The 10,937-nt window shown below is 68.4% G+C and overlaps 1 protein-coding gene across 2 annotated transcripts; it reads right to left on the bottom strand.

The window, feature by feature from the left end:
* Nucleotides 1-46: 46 nt before the first annotated feature.
* CLCF1 (cardiotrophin like cytokine factor 1) lies at nt 47-8,185 on the bottom strand. 2 transcript variants are annotated; one of them, XM_039552883.1, is made up of 3 exons: nt 8,028-8,185; nt 1,963-2,129; nt 47-1,545 (listed from the first exon to the last, which is right to left on the bottom strand). In XM_039552883.1, the coding sequence occupies exons 1-3, from the start codon at nt 8,140-8,142 to the stop codon at nt 1,054-1,056; spliced, it is 774 nt and encodes a 257-aa protein (XP_039408817.1). In that variant the 5' UTR covers nt 8,143-8,185; the 3' UTR covers nt 47-1,053. The 2 variants fall into 2 exon arrangements, with proteins under 2 accessions (XP_039408817.1, XP_039408819.1); XM_039552885.1 differs by lacking the exon at nt 8,028-8,185 and adding an exon at nt 7,124-7,285.
* Between the last annotated feature and the right edge of the window lie 2,752 nt (nt 8,186-10,937).

Here is a 10,937-nt window from a genome sequence, read left to right as displayed (position 1 = left end):
CGTTCCCTCCGGTCCCCACCGGGGTGTGGCGCCGGGCGGGGCAGGGCGCTGGAGAAAGGCTTTTATTCGTTCATACAAGAATAGATCTTCTGCAATAAATACCCCAATAAATAAACATCTCCAATAAATAAACACTCATAGACGCACCGGGACAGCGGCCACGCCCCGGCCGCGCCCCATGGCCCCACCTCTGCATCCATGGGCAACCGTGGGGGAGGCGGGGCTTGGATAAAGGGGCGTGGCCGGCTGCGGGGAGGAGGCGGGGCTTGCTACACACGCGAGTGGGCGGGGCTTATTGCCATCCGGGGCGGAGCCTACTGCTCCGGGGCGGGGCTTGCTGCTGGCCGGGGCGGGGCTTATTCCTACACTCAGAGGGCGTTGGTCCTTTTTGGGATGGGCAGGGTTTGCACCCACTCCGGAGATTTTAGGAAGGGGGACAGGCGCCCTGGAGGTTGGGGACACCCTGGCGGGGCACTTGGAAGTCAGGACACCTGTCCCTTAAGACACAACGTGGTGGCAGACGGGCTGCAGGGTGACTGTGGTAGCACTTTGGGGTCAGGAACTCCAACCCTTAAGGCACAGCCGGGTGATGATGAGGATGTGGAGCGGCTTTGGCAGCACTCTGGGGTCAGGAGACACAGTTTTGAAGGGACGCTGGTGGCGGAGAGGGGACGTGGAGCGGCTTTGGTGGCACTTGGGGTCAGGAGACCCATCCCTTACAGCAGAGTGTGGTGACAGAGGGGATGTGGCATGGCTGTGGTGGGTGGCACATGGGGTCAGGAGCCCCTCACTTAAGGCACGGTGATGGGAGTGGGATTGTGAGGTGGCTGTGGTGGCACTTGGGGGTTAGGAACCCTATTTCTCAAAGCACACTGGTGATGGAGAGGGGACGCGGGGTGGCTGTGGTGGCACTTGGGGTCAGGAGCCCCATCTTTCAAGGCACTGCCAGGTGATGATGAGGTTGTGGGGTGGTTTGGGGGTCAGGAGCCCCATTTCTCAAGGCACACTGGTGGTGGAAGAGGGGACCTGCATGGCTGCGGCGGCACTGTGGGCTCAGAACCCCCTCGCCTCCAGCCGCAGGGTGACCACAGCAGGCGGCACCTTCTTCTTGAGGCGGTTGAAGTCCTTGGCCGAGCGCCAGAGCCAGGTCTGCAGCTCCTTCAGCAGCCAGAAATCATCCATCTTCTTCAGGAAGTCATTGGGGGCCGCGGGCACGCCGGGGGGCGTGGGGGGCGCGGCGGGGCCGGCGGGCAGCGGGTACCCCAGCGAGGACATGACGCCGCCGATGCTGAGCACCAGCCCCTGGAGGCTGGCGCAGAAGTGGGCGAGGCGGTGGCGCAGCTCGGCCGTGCCCACCTGCCCGTCCAGCACACGCAGGTAGCAGAGCAGGCGGCTGTAGGCCCGGTAGTTGGCGGCCAGGCGGGCGTTGTCCGTCAGGCCCCGCCACAGGTCCAGGTCCACCGTGGCGCTGGGCACCCGCTCGGCCCGCGCCAGCCGCGGAGGGTTGAAGTCGGGCTCATTGAAGGGGGGACCCAGGTAGTTCAGCTGGAAGGGAAGGGGGGTGCCAGCGGGGTCAGGTCTTCACGTCCACCCTGTCCCTACACATCCCCCCCATCCCAGCTCTCCCTTCGCTTACCACGTCCCCCTTCCCACCGTACCCCCACTGTCCCCAGGCCGGACATGCCCAGCACACCCCAGGCAGTGCCACCGTCACCGCTTGGCACCCAACGTGCCGGCACCGCCGAGGGCACGTCAGGGCAGGGACGGGGAACCTCCGGGTGAGTCGGCGACGCCGGCGGGGAGGGAGAGGCGGATGCCCGCGCCCATGACGGAATCATGGGCCGAGGGGAGGGTGCCCGGGAGCCGCCCTGCGCCCCGGGGGCGATGAGGCATTTCCGTGACCTCCGGCGTGGGAGCAGCTGGGCACGGGGTGGATATCCCGGGGGGTAGATGAGGACTCACGTAGGTGCCGGCGAGGGTGCGGAGCTGGTGCTCCAGGTAGCGGGTCAGGTCGTAGGTCTGCTGGATGGACTGGCCGGCGCCCAGCTCCTCGGAGCAGTTCAGCGCCGGCAGCGCCGGCAGGTTGCAAAGCGCGGCGCACAGGAAGGTGAAGATCCCCCAAGAGTCACCTGCGGGGGACACACGGCACCTCAGGGGGGGGTGACAGGGACACTCCGACTCTGTGCGTGCGGCGCTGAGCCTGCGGAGTATCCCTGTGTCACCCGTCTGAGCGCGGGGAAACTGAGGCACGGAGGTGAGGAGGGTGGGGGCCCTCTCACCTCAGCACCCCCCTTGGAGCAGCAGGGACCCCCCACCTCAGTGCGGTGACCCCCCGGCTCCCCTCGGAGCGCTCCCGCCCGCGGCTGCACCAACAATCCTTTATATGGTCTGGAGCAGCGCGCCCGCGGCATTCCCGCCGGGACACACGCCTGGGATATATTTGGGCACCGCCAACGCCGCAGCGGGCCGGGCACCCAGCGGGGACCCCCGCCGGGGGGCCACCGGGAAAGCGGTGGGGGGTGGGACGCGGCTCCGAGGAGCGGCCGGGGCGCGGGGTGACCTTTGCGGAGGCACCGGAAAGCGCCGGCGGGGTCCCCGTCATCGGCCTGACGTCAGGGCGGCCCGGGACCGCGGCCCGCCGGCCGGCGGCTGTGGAAAGGTCACGGCCCGCGGCCAGGACACGCCGGCCAGCTGGCACCCCCGGCTCGCCACAGCCGGCCTTCCCGGCAGCGCCTCCCGGGAAAGACCGGCCGCTGGCACGGCTCGGCACCGCGGGGCTCCTGCTGCGGGCAGCCCCCCGTGCCCCCGCGCGTCACCGCTCCCCGTCACCGGCTGCCGGTGACGCACGAAGGTCCTCGGGGACACCCCGGCTCCGGCCACAACAGCCCCACCGCCGTGGGTGTCCTGCAAACTGCAAGGCTCGCTGTGGGGGATGCGAGTGCCCAGTGGGTGTGCAGGACACTGGTGACACCTGGGAAACGTCCAGGACACACCTGGGATACGCTTTGTGTGTGTGCATCGCACAGGCACCGTGCACGTGTGGCACCGTGCACGTGTGTGATGCACCACACGCATGAGACACCACACCGGTGTGTCACCTACCACACGGGCGTGTGACACGTGTGGCACGCACAGGACACGCCAGGCAAGCGTGCTACGTCCTGCGCACACACCCCACGAAGGGGGGGACACGCTGATGCGTGCCATCCACGCGTGACACGCCAGGCACACACCACACCGTGCTGTGACACCCCATGTGACTCCACATGCCCCCGTGCCCCCCGTGCCGGTGCGTGGCAGCCACGGCTGGCCCCGGCTCGCCCGGTGCCCGCGGTGGGCACGTGCCGCCGCTTGCCCGCGTTCCGGTGCGTCCCAGCGCGTGGAGCGGGTGGCCGGCCCCGCGTGCGTGCGAGCGTGGGCCGGGGGGGGCTGGCGGGGGGGCTGCGGTGACTCACACCACACACACCCCCCCTTCCCGGTGTTTGCTTTGGCCGGACCCTCGCCCGCCGCCGGCTCCGCTTTCCAGGCGGGATTTACACCCGCCCCGGCCTGGCCAGGGCCAAACCAAACACAGCCAGGGAGCGGGATGGGGGGGGGATGGCAGGGATGTGGGATTGGGATGAAGCCATGGTGTCTCCCGGGCAGGTGGCCGGGGCATGAGGGTGAGGATGAGGATGATGGAGGTGAGTGTCTGAGGGATGGGAATGGTGGGATGCACAGAATGGATGGCACTAGGTAGTGGTGACCATGACGCAGTGACGACAGTGACCCTGGCACAGCACTGACAGTAACCATGACACACATGACACAGCAGTGACAGTGACACTGGCACAGTAATGATGATGACAGTGGCACAGCAGTGACAGTGACCATGGCACAGTAGTGACGGTGACCACAGCAGAGGGGTGATAATGGCCCAGCCATAGCGGGTGCCCCCGCTGTCCCTTGCCCACCCCTGTCCCAGTGGCTGGCGCCGGGCACCCACTGGCACAGACAGTGGAGGAGGGAGGATCCAGCCGGCACAGCTGGATCCCGGTGACGTTGGAGAGGAAGAGCCCGAGGGTTTCAAAACCGGCCCTGGAGAACGGCCAGGATGCTCCCAGCCCACGTAAGCAGCTCATGGCGTGCCTGTCCGGGGTCACCCGCTGGGCCCTGGGGACGCCCGAGGAGCCGGGGTGATGGGGGGCCATGGGAGCGGGCACCCTCTGGCTCTGCCAGCAGCACCCTGGGACACCCACACCGGACACACCGGTGGTGCCCCTCGCACACGTGGCAGCGGGGACGTGGCTCACCCACTTTTGAGGTGACACCCGGGACCCCTGGCCTGCCACCCGGCCAGTGGCACAGGCAGCATTGCTGGCCAGACCTCCTGGCCAGTGGCCGAGGCGGGAATTCGGCCACGGAGCTGGTGAGCTGTTCCCTGGGCATGCTGTGGGCAGAGCCACCAAGGGCCGAGCGACCACAGCCCTCCCAGAGCCGCTTTCCCGAAACTCTGGTGGCGGGGGTGGCAGCCAGGAAGGGGAGACCCCCTGGCCCCGGAGCCCCTGGCAGCGGACGGAGCTGAGCCGGCCCCCGACGCTGCGGCGGGAGCTGCCCTATCTGATGGGCCGGCATCCAGCGGCGAGCAGAGCCTCATCCCACCCCGCAGCCCCATTCCTGGGGCCAGCACGGGAGGTCTCGCTGTGGCCAGGCATGACTGTGGCACTGAGGACAAAGCAGCCCTGTCCCCACTGCCTCAGCCACTGTCCCGGCCACCAACTGGCAACACTTAACCCTCCATGGGGCGTTTCCCAGTCCAAAGTGGCCGGCAGCTCCAAGGGGCTTGGAGTGGGTGACACTCAAGGGCTCATGGACAGATGCCTCTGTGTCCCCACACTGCTGGCATTTAACCCCACTGTGTCTGGGGAGGTGACACCATGGCATAGCAGCAGCCCTGTGGAGCCAGCACGGTGGGGGCACGAGGATGCTCACGTTCCACACCCGGATATCATGGACACAGCATTCCCTGAGCTCCAACAGGAAGAACATGTGTGCCCTTGCTCCCCGGCAGCGCCCACAGCCACCACAGTGGGGTCCCCATCCCATCCATCCCATTCTATTGCATCCCATCCACCCCATCCTATCCCATCTCATCCCATCCACCCCACGGCGAAGCCACCGTGCCAGGAGAGGGTGGTGGCGTGGGGGGCGCGTGGCCCTGCGTCCCCCCAGTCCCGGCCGTGCCTGTGCTCGCGGCGCTGAGTGTTTACATCCTGTCTCCTCCATGTGTTTATAAATGCGGCCGCGCACGGGAGACTCCAGCGAGGCCGTAATTAGCTGGGCCTGGATTTCCCATCCGGCTCCGGCTCCAGCTCCAGCCAGCGGCACAATGGAAACACCCCCGCCGGCGAGGGGGGCGCAGGCCCCTAATCCCAACCAGACCCCGCTGCCCTGCACGCACACCCCGCACCCAGGAGCCACGAGAGGCACCTCGATCCCTTCCCGCCGCTCCTGGCACAGGTCACGGAGCCACGCAGCCCAACAGCTCCCCCAGCACCATTCCAGGGGTTCACCGGCACAGAGCCAGGCTGGCCGCTCTCCAGCAGGGCAGGGGACCCCCGGTGCCAGCCCGTGTGGCACCACAGAGCCGTGGGTGACACACCCTGGCACCTCCAGCCCCGCTGCCACCGCTGGCATCGCCCGCCACGGGGACACTGCCTGGCTGGGTCAGTGTGGGACCGGCAGCTCTGGCGGGCACAGCCGTGCCCTGATGTCCCCACAGCACCCTGGTGAAGCCCGGGACACCTCTGTCACCCACAGGCCACGTGCCACACGCAGCCACAACACTGCTGGGCCAGCTGCTTCCCAGATATCCCGGATACCCCATCCAGGAGTGCATCCCCGTGAGCCTGCCGGGGCGCTGGGACAGTGGCACAGGGACATAAGCGCTGCCTCCTCGGGGAGGGGGGCGGGGGGGCATGATTTATGGGGCTCGGTGCCACTTAGCAGGGCATAAATCTCCCCCCAGCGCGGCCCTGTAAGCAGAGCCCTCCGCATTTCCCCGCGGAGCCTGCGCCTAATGCAGCCCAGATGTGCGGCCGCCACCGTGCTCTCGCGCCGCCTGCTAAATAGGCACGGGGACACCGCGGATGCCGAGAGCCCCCGAGCCCCGCCAGGGACACCACCTGGGCAGCCCACGGGTGGGGATGTCCCAAAACGGGGAGCGGGGTTGTGGCAGCCGAGCTGCAGCCGTGCGGCCCCTCCTCGGCGTCCCCTTCCCCGCCCGTCCCCGCAGGCCTCGGCACCGGCTGTGCCACCGGTTCGGCCACGTCTGCCGGGATCGGCGGCAGCGGGAAGGGGGAGAGGAAGGGGCGAGGGAGGGCGATGGAGCCGCTGGGGATCCCGGCCTCGCTTTTCCGGTTCCCCGGCGCTCGCCCCGCTTTGCCCGTCCTGCGTCACCGCCGGCACCGCGGGAGCTGGACCCGAACCGGAGCCGGCCTCGTGCTGCCCCGGCCCCGGCCCCGGTCCCGCCGCCCGGGACCCCGGGGAGCCTGGCGGAGCCCACACTTTGACCTTTTAAGGGTGTTTTCCAGCATTTTCCCCGATCCCCGTGTGCCGCCAGGCCGGCCCGGCCCCCCAACAGCCCCGGGGGTGCCGGTGGCCGCTGGGGCAGGGGGAACAAACCCGTCCCCTCCCCAGCACCCCAAAATCCCGCTGCTGTGCCCCGCAGCAATCTCGCCTGATCTAGCGGCGGCGTTCGGTGTCAAGCGCCGAAATCCAGCCCCGGGCAGGATAACTAACTTTTCCTGCCCCCCATAAATCCCACCGACTTTCCTTTTCCTCCCCTCTGTCAGTCCCGGGGTTTAATTCTCCGTGCTCAGCGGCGGTTCCCTCCCTGGTAATCACAAACATGCATGGAAAAGAGGGAACGAGAGAAAGAGGGGAAAAAAAAAAAAAAAAAAAAAGAACAACAACCCAACCTAGAGAGGGGAAAGTCTTAAATCAATCCCAAAGCCAGACAGACGTTTTAATCACGTCAAATTAAAATCAGCAGTCGGTTTGGAAAGGGGGGAAAAACTCCCGGCAGATGCAGGCAGGGGAGATGGGGCAGCCCCCCGCCCCGCGCCCAGCGCCGCTGGCTTACCTGAGAGCTCCCCGGTTACATTTAGCATAGTCGGGGTGCAGGGGGATTTTGGGGGGGCTCGGCTCTTGCTCGGCGCCCCGAGCCCGCCCGCTCGCCTCAGCCCTGGCTCGCTGCTTCGCTCGCGCTCAGGGTTGGGTGGTGGTTTTTTCTTTTTGGGTTGGTTTCTGGCTTTTTTTTTTTTTTTTTTTTTTTTTTTTCCTTCCCTCGGTCTCTATTTGTTTTGGTTTGGGCTCGCTCGGGTGTTAGGTGGAAAAAAAAAAAAAAGAAAAGAAAAAAACCGGGGCGGGTTGGGTGGGTTTTTGGGGTGTGGAGGGTTCGCACCGTGCTCCGGCTGCCTCGCTCGCCGCCGTTCCCCCCTTCCACCTCCCTTGATTTGCTCTTTTGATTGGGGTCCAGGAATGCAGGAATAAAAAAAATAAAAAAATTAAAAAAAAAAACAAAAAGAAGGAAAAAAAAACTGGAGCTCGCATCCACCCTCTCCAAGCTGCTGCCTCCCTTCTTTCCTCTTTTTTTTTTCCCAATTCAAGTGTTAAGCAGAACCAGGTTGCTTTCAAGAATGTATTTGATGCAATTGTACACAAGAGCGGGCTCCATTCATTCCCTCGCTCTCCCCCCCGCCCCGGCTTTATCCCCCATTTCCCCATCCCCGGGGTCCCGGCACCGGGCAGAGGTGGGGAGGCTGGAGCTGAGCCCCGGTGCTGCGGAAGGCGGAGGGGAGGGAAGGGAAGAGGGGGCTCCCCCGGGGTGCCGCTGGCCGGGTAGGAAGGGGGGGACCCCCCGCTTTCTCCCTCGCTGCGCCCCCCGTGCGCTTCTGGCTCCCGCCCGGCTTTTGTTAAAGTGGCAGCGGCGGGGCCGGTGCGGGGCCGGTGCGGGGCCGGTGCCGCTCGGCGGGGGGGTCTCCTACCTGCTCTCAGCTCCATGCGGGACGGGCGCGGGGCCGGGGCGCTGGGTGCGTGCTCTGGGGTCCCCGGGCGGGCAGGCAGCGGTCCCGCACACCGGCCCGGGACTGCGGCTCCCATTTGCCGCTCCGAGCCCTCTCGCCTCTCCTCCTCCCCGCGCACAGAGCCGAGAGCCCGGTCCCGGGGGGGCACGGGGGGACGGGACGGAGGGGGGGGTCCGGGGAGGGGAGGACGGGGGGGACGGTGCGAGGTGCGGCCGAGCGGCTCCTCTGGCGGGGCCGGGGCCGGGGGGGGGGGCGTGGGGGGCGTGGGGTGCCAGCCTGCCCCCCCTTCCTTCCCCCCCCGGGGCAGCGGGGAGGAGCGGCGGAGGGATGGGGCCGGCCGGTGCGGGAGGGTGGCGGCGGGGCGGGGAGGGTGGGGGGTCCTCGGCTCTTCGCTGGCACGGCCAGCCCCCTCCCCTCCGGCCGAGAGAGGGGGTCCGGGGGCCGCGGACCCCCCCCGGCTTGGGGACCCGCAGCGCAGCGGGCGCTGCCCCGCCGGGACGGCGGCAGGTGAGCGGCGGAGCGGGGGGAGCGCGGCGGGGTCCCGGCGGCACGACCGGAGCCCCTCGGATCGGCGGCGGCGGCGGCTCAGCCCCGGGGGGACCCTCAGCCCCGAGGGAGGGCTTCGCTTCTCCCGGCGCCCCCCCGTCCACGCGGGGACGGGAAGGGACCCCCCCCAGCCCTTCTCCTCCGGGTGCCAGCGCCGCTTCCTTCTCGATTTTCCTCCCCCGTTAGGACGAGCCCCGTCCCGGCGCCCGCGGGGCCCTTGGCAATGACCGCGGCGTTCCCCGCAGCCCACCCGGCGCGAGTGGGGTGGATTGGGGGGCGTGGGGAGACCCCCAGGGCCAAGCGGAGCCGCCGCCGGAGGGGAGGGGGGCGACCCGACAGCCAGAGCCCCTCGTCCCTTCCCCTCGTGGCCCTCATCCATGAGTGGGTGCTGCCGCGGGGGCTCTCTCGGCGGGGAGGGGAACGTCCTGGCTCCCCCCAAAAAAAGCTTTGTTTAAAACAAAGGCGCTGGGAGCGCCGGGAAGGGCCGGGAGGTAACAGGCGGATTCGCTTCCACTCCAGACCCCGGCCCTGGCCAGGTCCGAGCCCTCCCGGACACGGGGGGCCTGCTCGGAGCACAGCGGGACCCTCTTTCCCCAAATCCAGCGGGACACTGGGTGCTGAAGTCATTAGCAGCAGTTTGGCGACCCCCCGTAGGGATAAACCACACGCGGGCGCGGTGCTGGCTGATTTATGGCTTGGGAAGTGCGGATTTGGTGTCGAATCCATGAGGAAGCGCCCAACAGACATGTCACGGGTGGCGAGGGGGGCTCTGGGTCCCGTCCCGCGGGTGAATGGGGGATACTCCACAGCCCTGAGGATCCGGAGGTGTCAGACTGAGCTGCCCAAACGACGCACGGATGGACGGAGCCCCGGCCCGGTTCCCCGGCAGAGTGTCTGGGGGGATCCGCTCGGCGTGGGGCCGGCCCCCTCGCCCCCCAGCCGCGGGACAGGATATCTGGTTTCCCCCCCGAGCCAGCAGATCCCGCCAGCAGCGCTGGAGCAGTTGGGGAAAAGCCGCCGGCCCGTCCCCGGGGGTCTCCAGCTTGACGAGGCGGTGGGGCTGCCCCTCGCTGCCTGCTCCCCTCCCCAAAACCCAGCGCTGCGGTTGGGTCTGGGGAGTTTTCCAGCTGCCACGGCTCCCGCTGGGCCAACACCTGAGACAGGAGAGGAGGAGGAGGAGGGAAACGTGGCCCGGCGGACGCGGCTCCCGGCTTTCCCAAGCCCCTCTCCCCGTGCCAGCCAGCGGTGCCAGGACGGAGCCCCCGCCCCAGGACGAAGCGGGCACAGGGCACAGGCAGGTCAAGCCGCTGGGAAGCCTCATCTCCGCATCCTGTTCTTCCTCCTCCTCCTCGCCCGGTGCCCGCAGCGGCTCCGCGTGGGTGAGGCCGTGCCCGCCCTGCCCTCGGGGCCACGTCACCGGGCAGCTGAGCTCACCTCCGTCCCACCCCGCGGCCGCGGGTCCCCCGGCCGGCGCCAGGGCCAGCCCGGCCTCCCACTGCTGACCTTTGCGGCCGACAGCCGGAGGAGGGAGAGACGGGGGGCGAGCAGACCCAGAAATCCCGGCTTTAGCCCCAAACCGCCCGCGAGGCGCGGGCTGGGAGGCTCCGGCAGCGCCCGGCTCCTTGGGGACACCCCTGGGGCGCAGGCAGGGGCACGGAGCAGCCATCCGGCTCGGCGTGTCCCCTCCTGCCGGGCTGGCAGCAAGAGCCCAGCTGTGGCCGTCTGTCTCCCCGCGCCGCTGCCTGGGCAAGGGCGCCGTGCCATGTGCCGGGAAGGAAGCCGGAGGAGCGGGAAGGACGCTGGGAGACCGCCCCGAGCCCGCCGGGTGCGAGGGAACACCCCTGTCATCTTCCCTGCCATCCCTGGGCGAAGCTCCCCAGCCCCAGGGGGAGTCATGGGAGAGGCGGCGCGGGCGCAGCTGAGCCTGGGGGTGCCGGAGCCCCCGAGGGCTGCCAGGCTCCAGCTCCCAGCCCGTATCCAGCCCTTCCCTGGTCGGCGCTGGTGGGAAGAGGGAGGGGTGGCCTGGCCCTGGCCGCCGCTGAGGTGTGTGTGTCACGACTGCAGCCAGCTGCGTCCTCTCCGCAGCCCCATAAAAACGCCGAGCCCCGAGGCCAGAGCCCCTCCTGGGGACGCCGGCTCCAGAGGAGCCCGGCTGCTCTGCCAGAGCTGGAACGGACACTCGCACACAATCCCATCCTCCTCCTCCTCCTGGGAGGAAGGGAAGTAGCCAGTGCTCACCCCAGGGGTGGAGGAGCCAGATCCGTCTGGAGCCCGAGCCCAGGCCAAGGCAGGCCTGGGAGTCCCTGGAGCGCCGTGCTGGCGATC

This window comes from Corvus cornix, chromosome 5 (assembly GCF_000738735.6).
Source record: "Corvus cornix cornix isolate S_Up_H32 chromosome 5, ASM73873v5, whole genome shotgun sequence".
Classification (NCBI taxonomy): Eukaryota; Metazoa; Chordata; class Aves; order Passeriformes; family Corvidae; genus Corvus; species Corvus cornix.
Note: the sequence above shows the minus strand (reverse complement) of the source record. Positions and strands in the feature narration are given on the sequence as shown.

Excerpts from the sequence above, each read along its gene's own strand:
- CLCF1 (XM_039552883.1), bottom strand. The coding sequence starts at position 8,142 with ATGGGAGCCGCAGTCCCGGGCCGGTGTGCGGGACCGCTGCCTGCCCGC. Across the intron at positions 2,130-8,027 it reads CCGCATGGAGCTGAGAGCAG|GTGACTCTTGGGGGATCTTC; the intron begins GTAGGAGACCCC and ends TGTCCCCCGCAG. Across the intron at positions 1,546-1,962 it reads GCACCCTCGCCGGCACCTAC|CTGAACTACCTGGGTCCCCC; the intron begins GTGAGTCCTCAT and ends CTTCCCTTCCAG.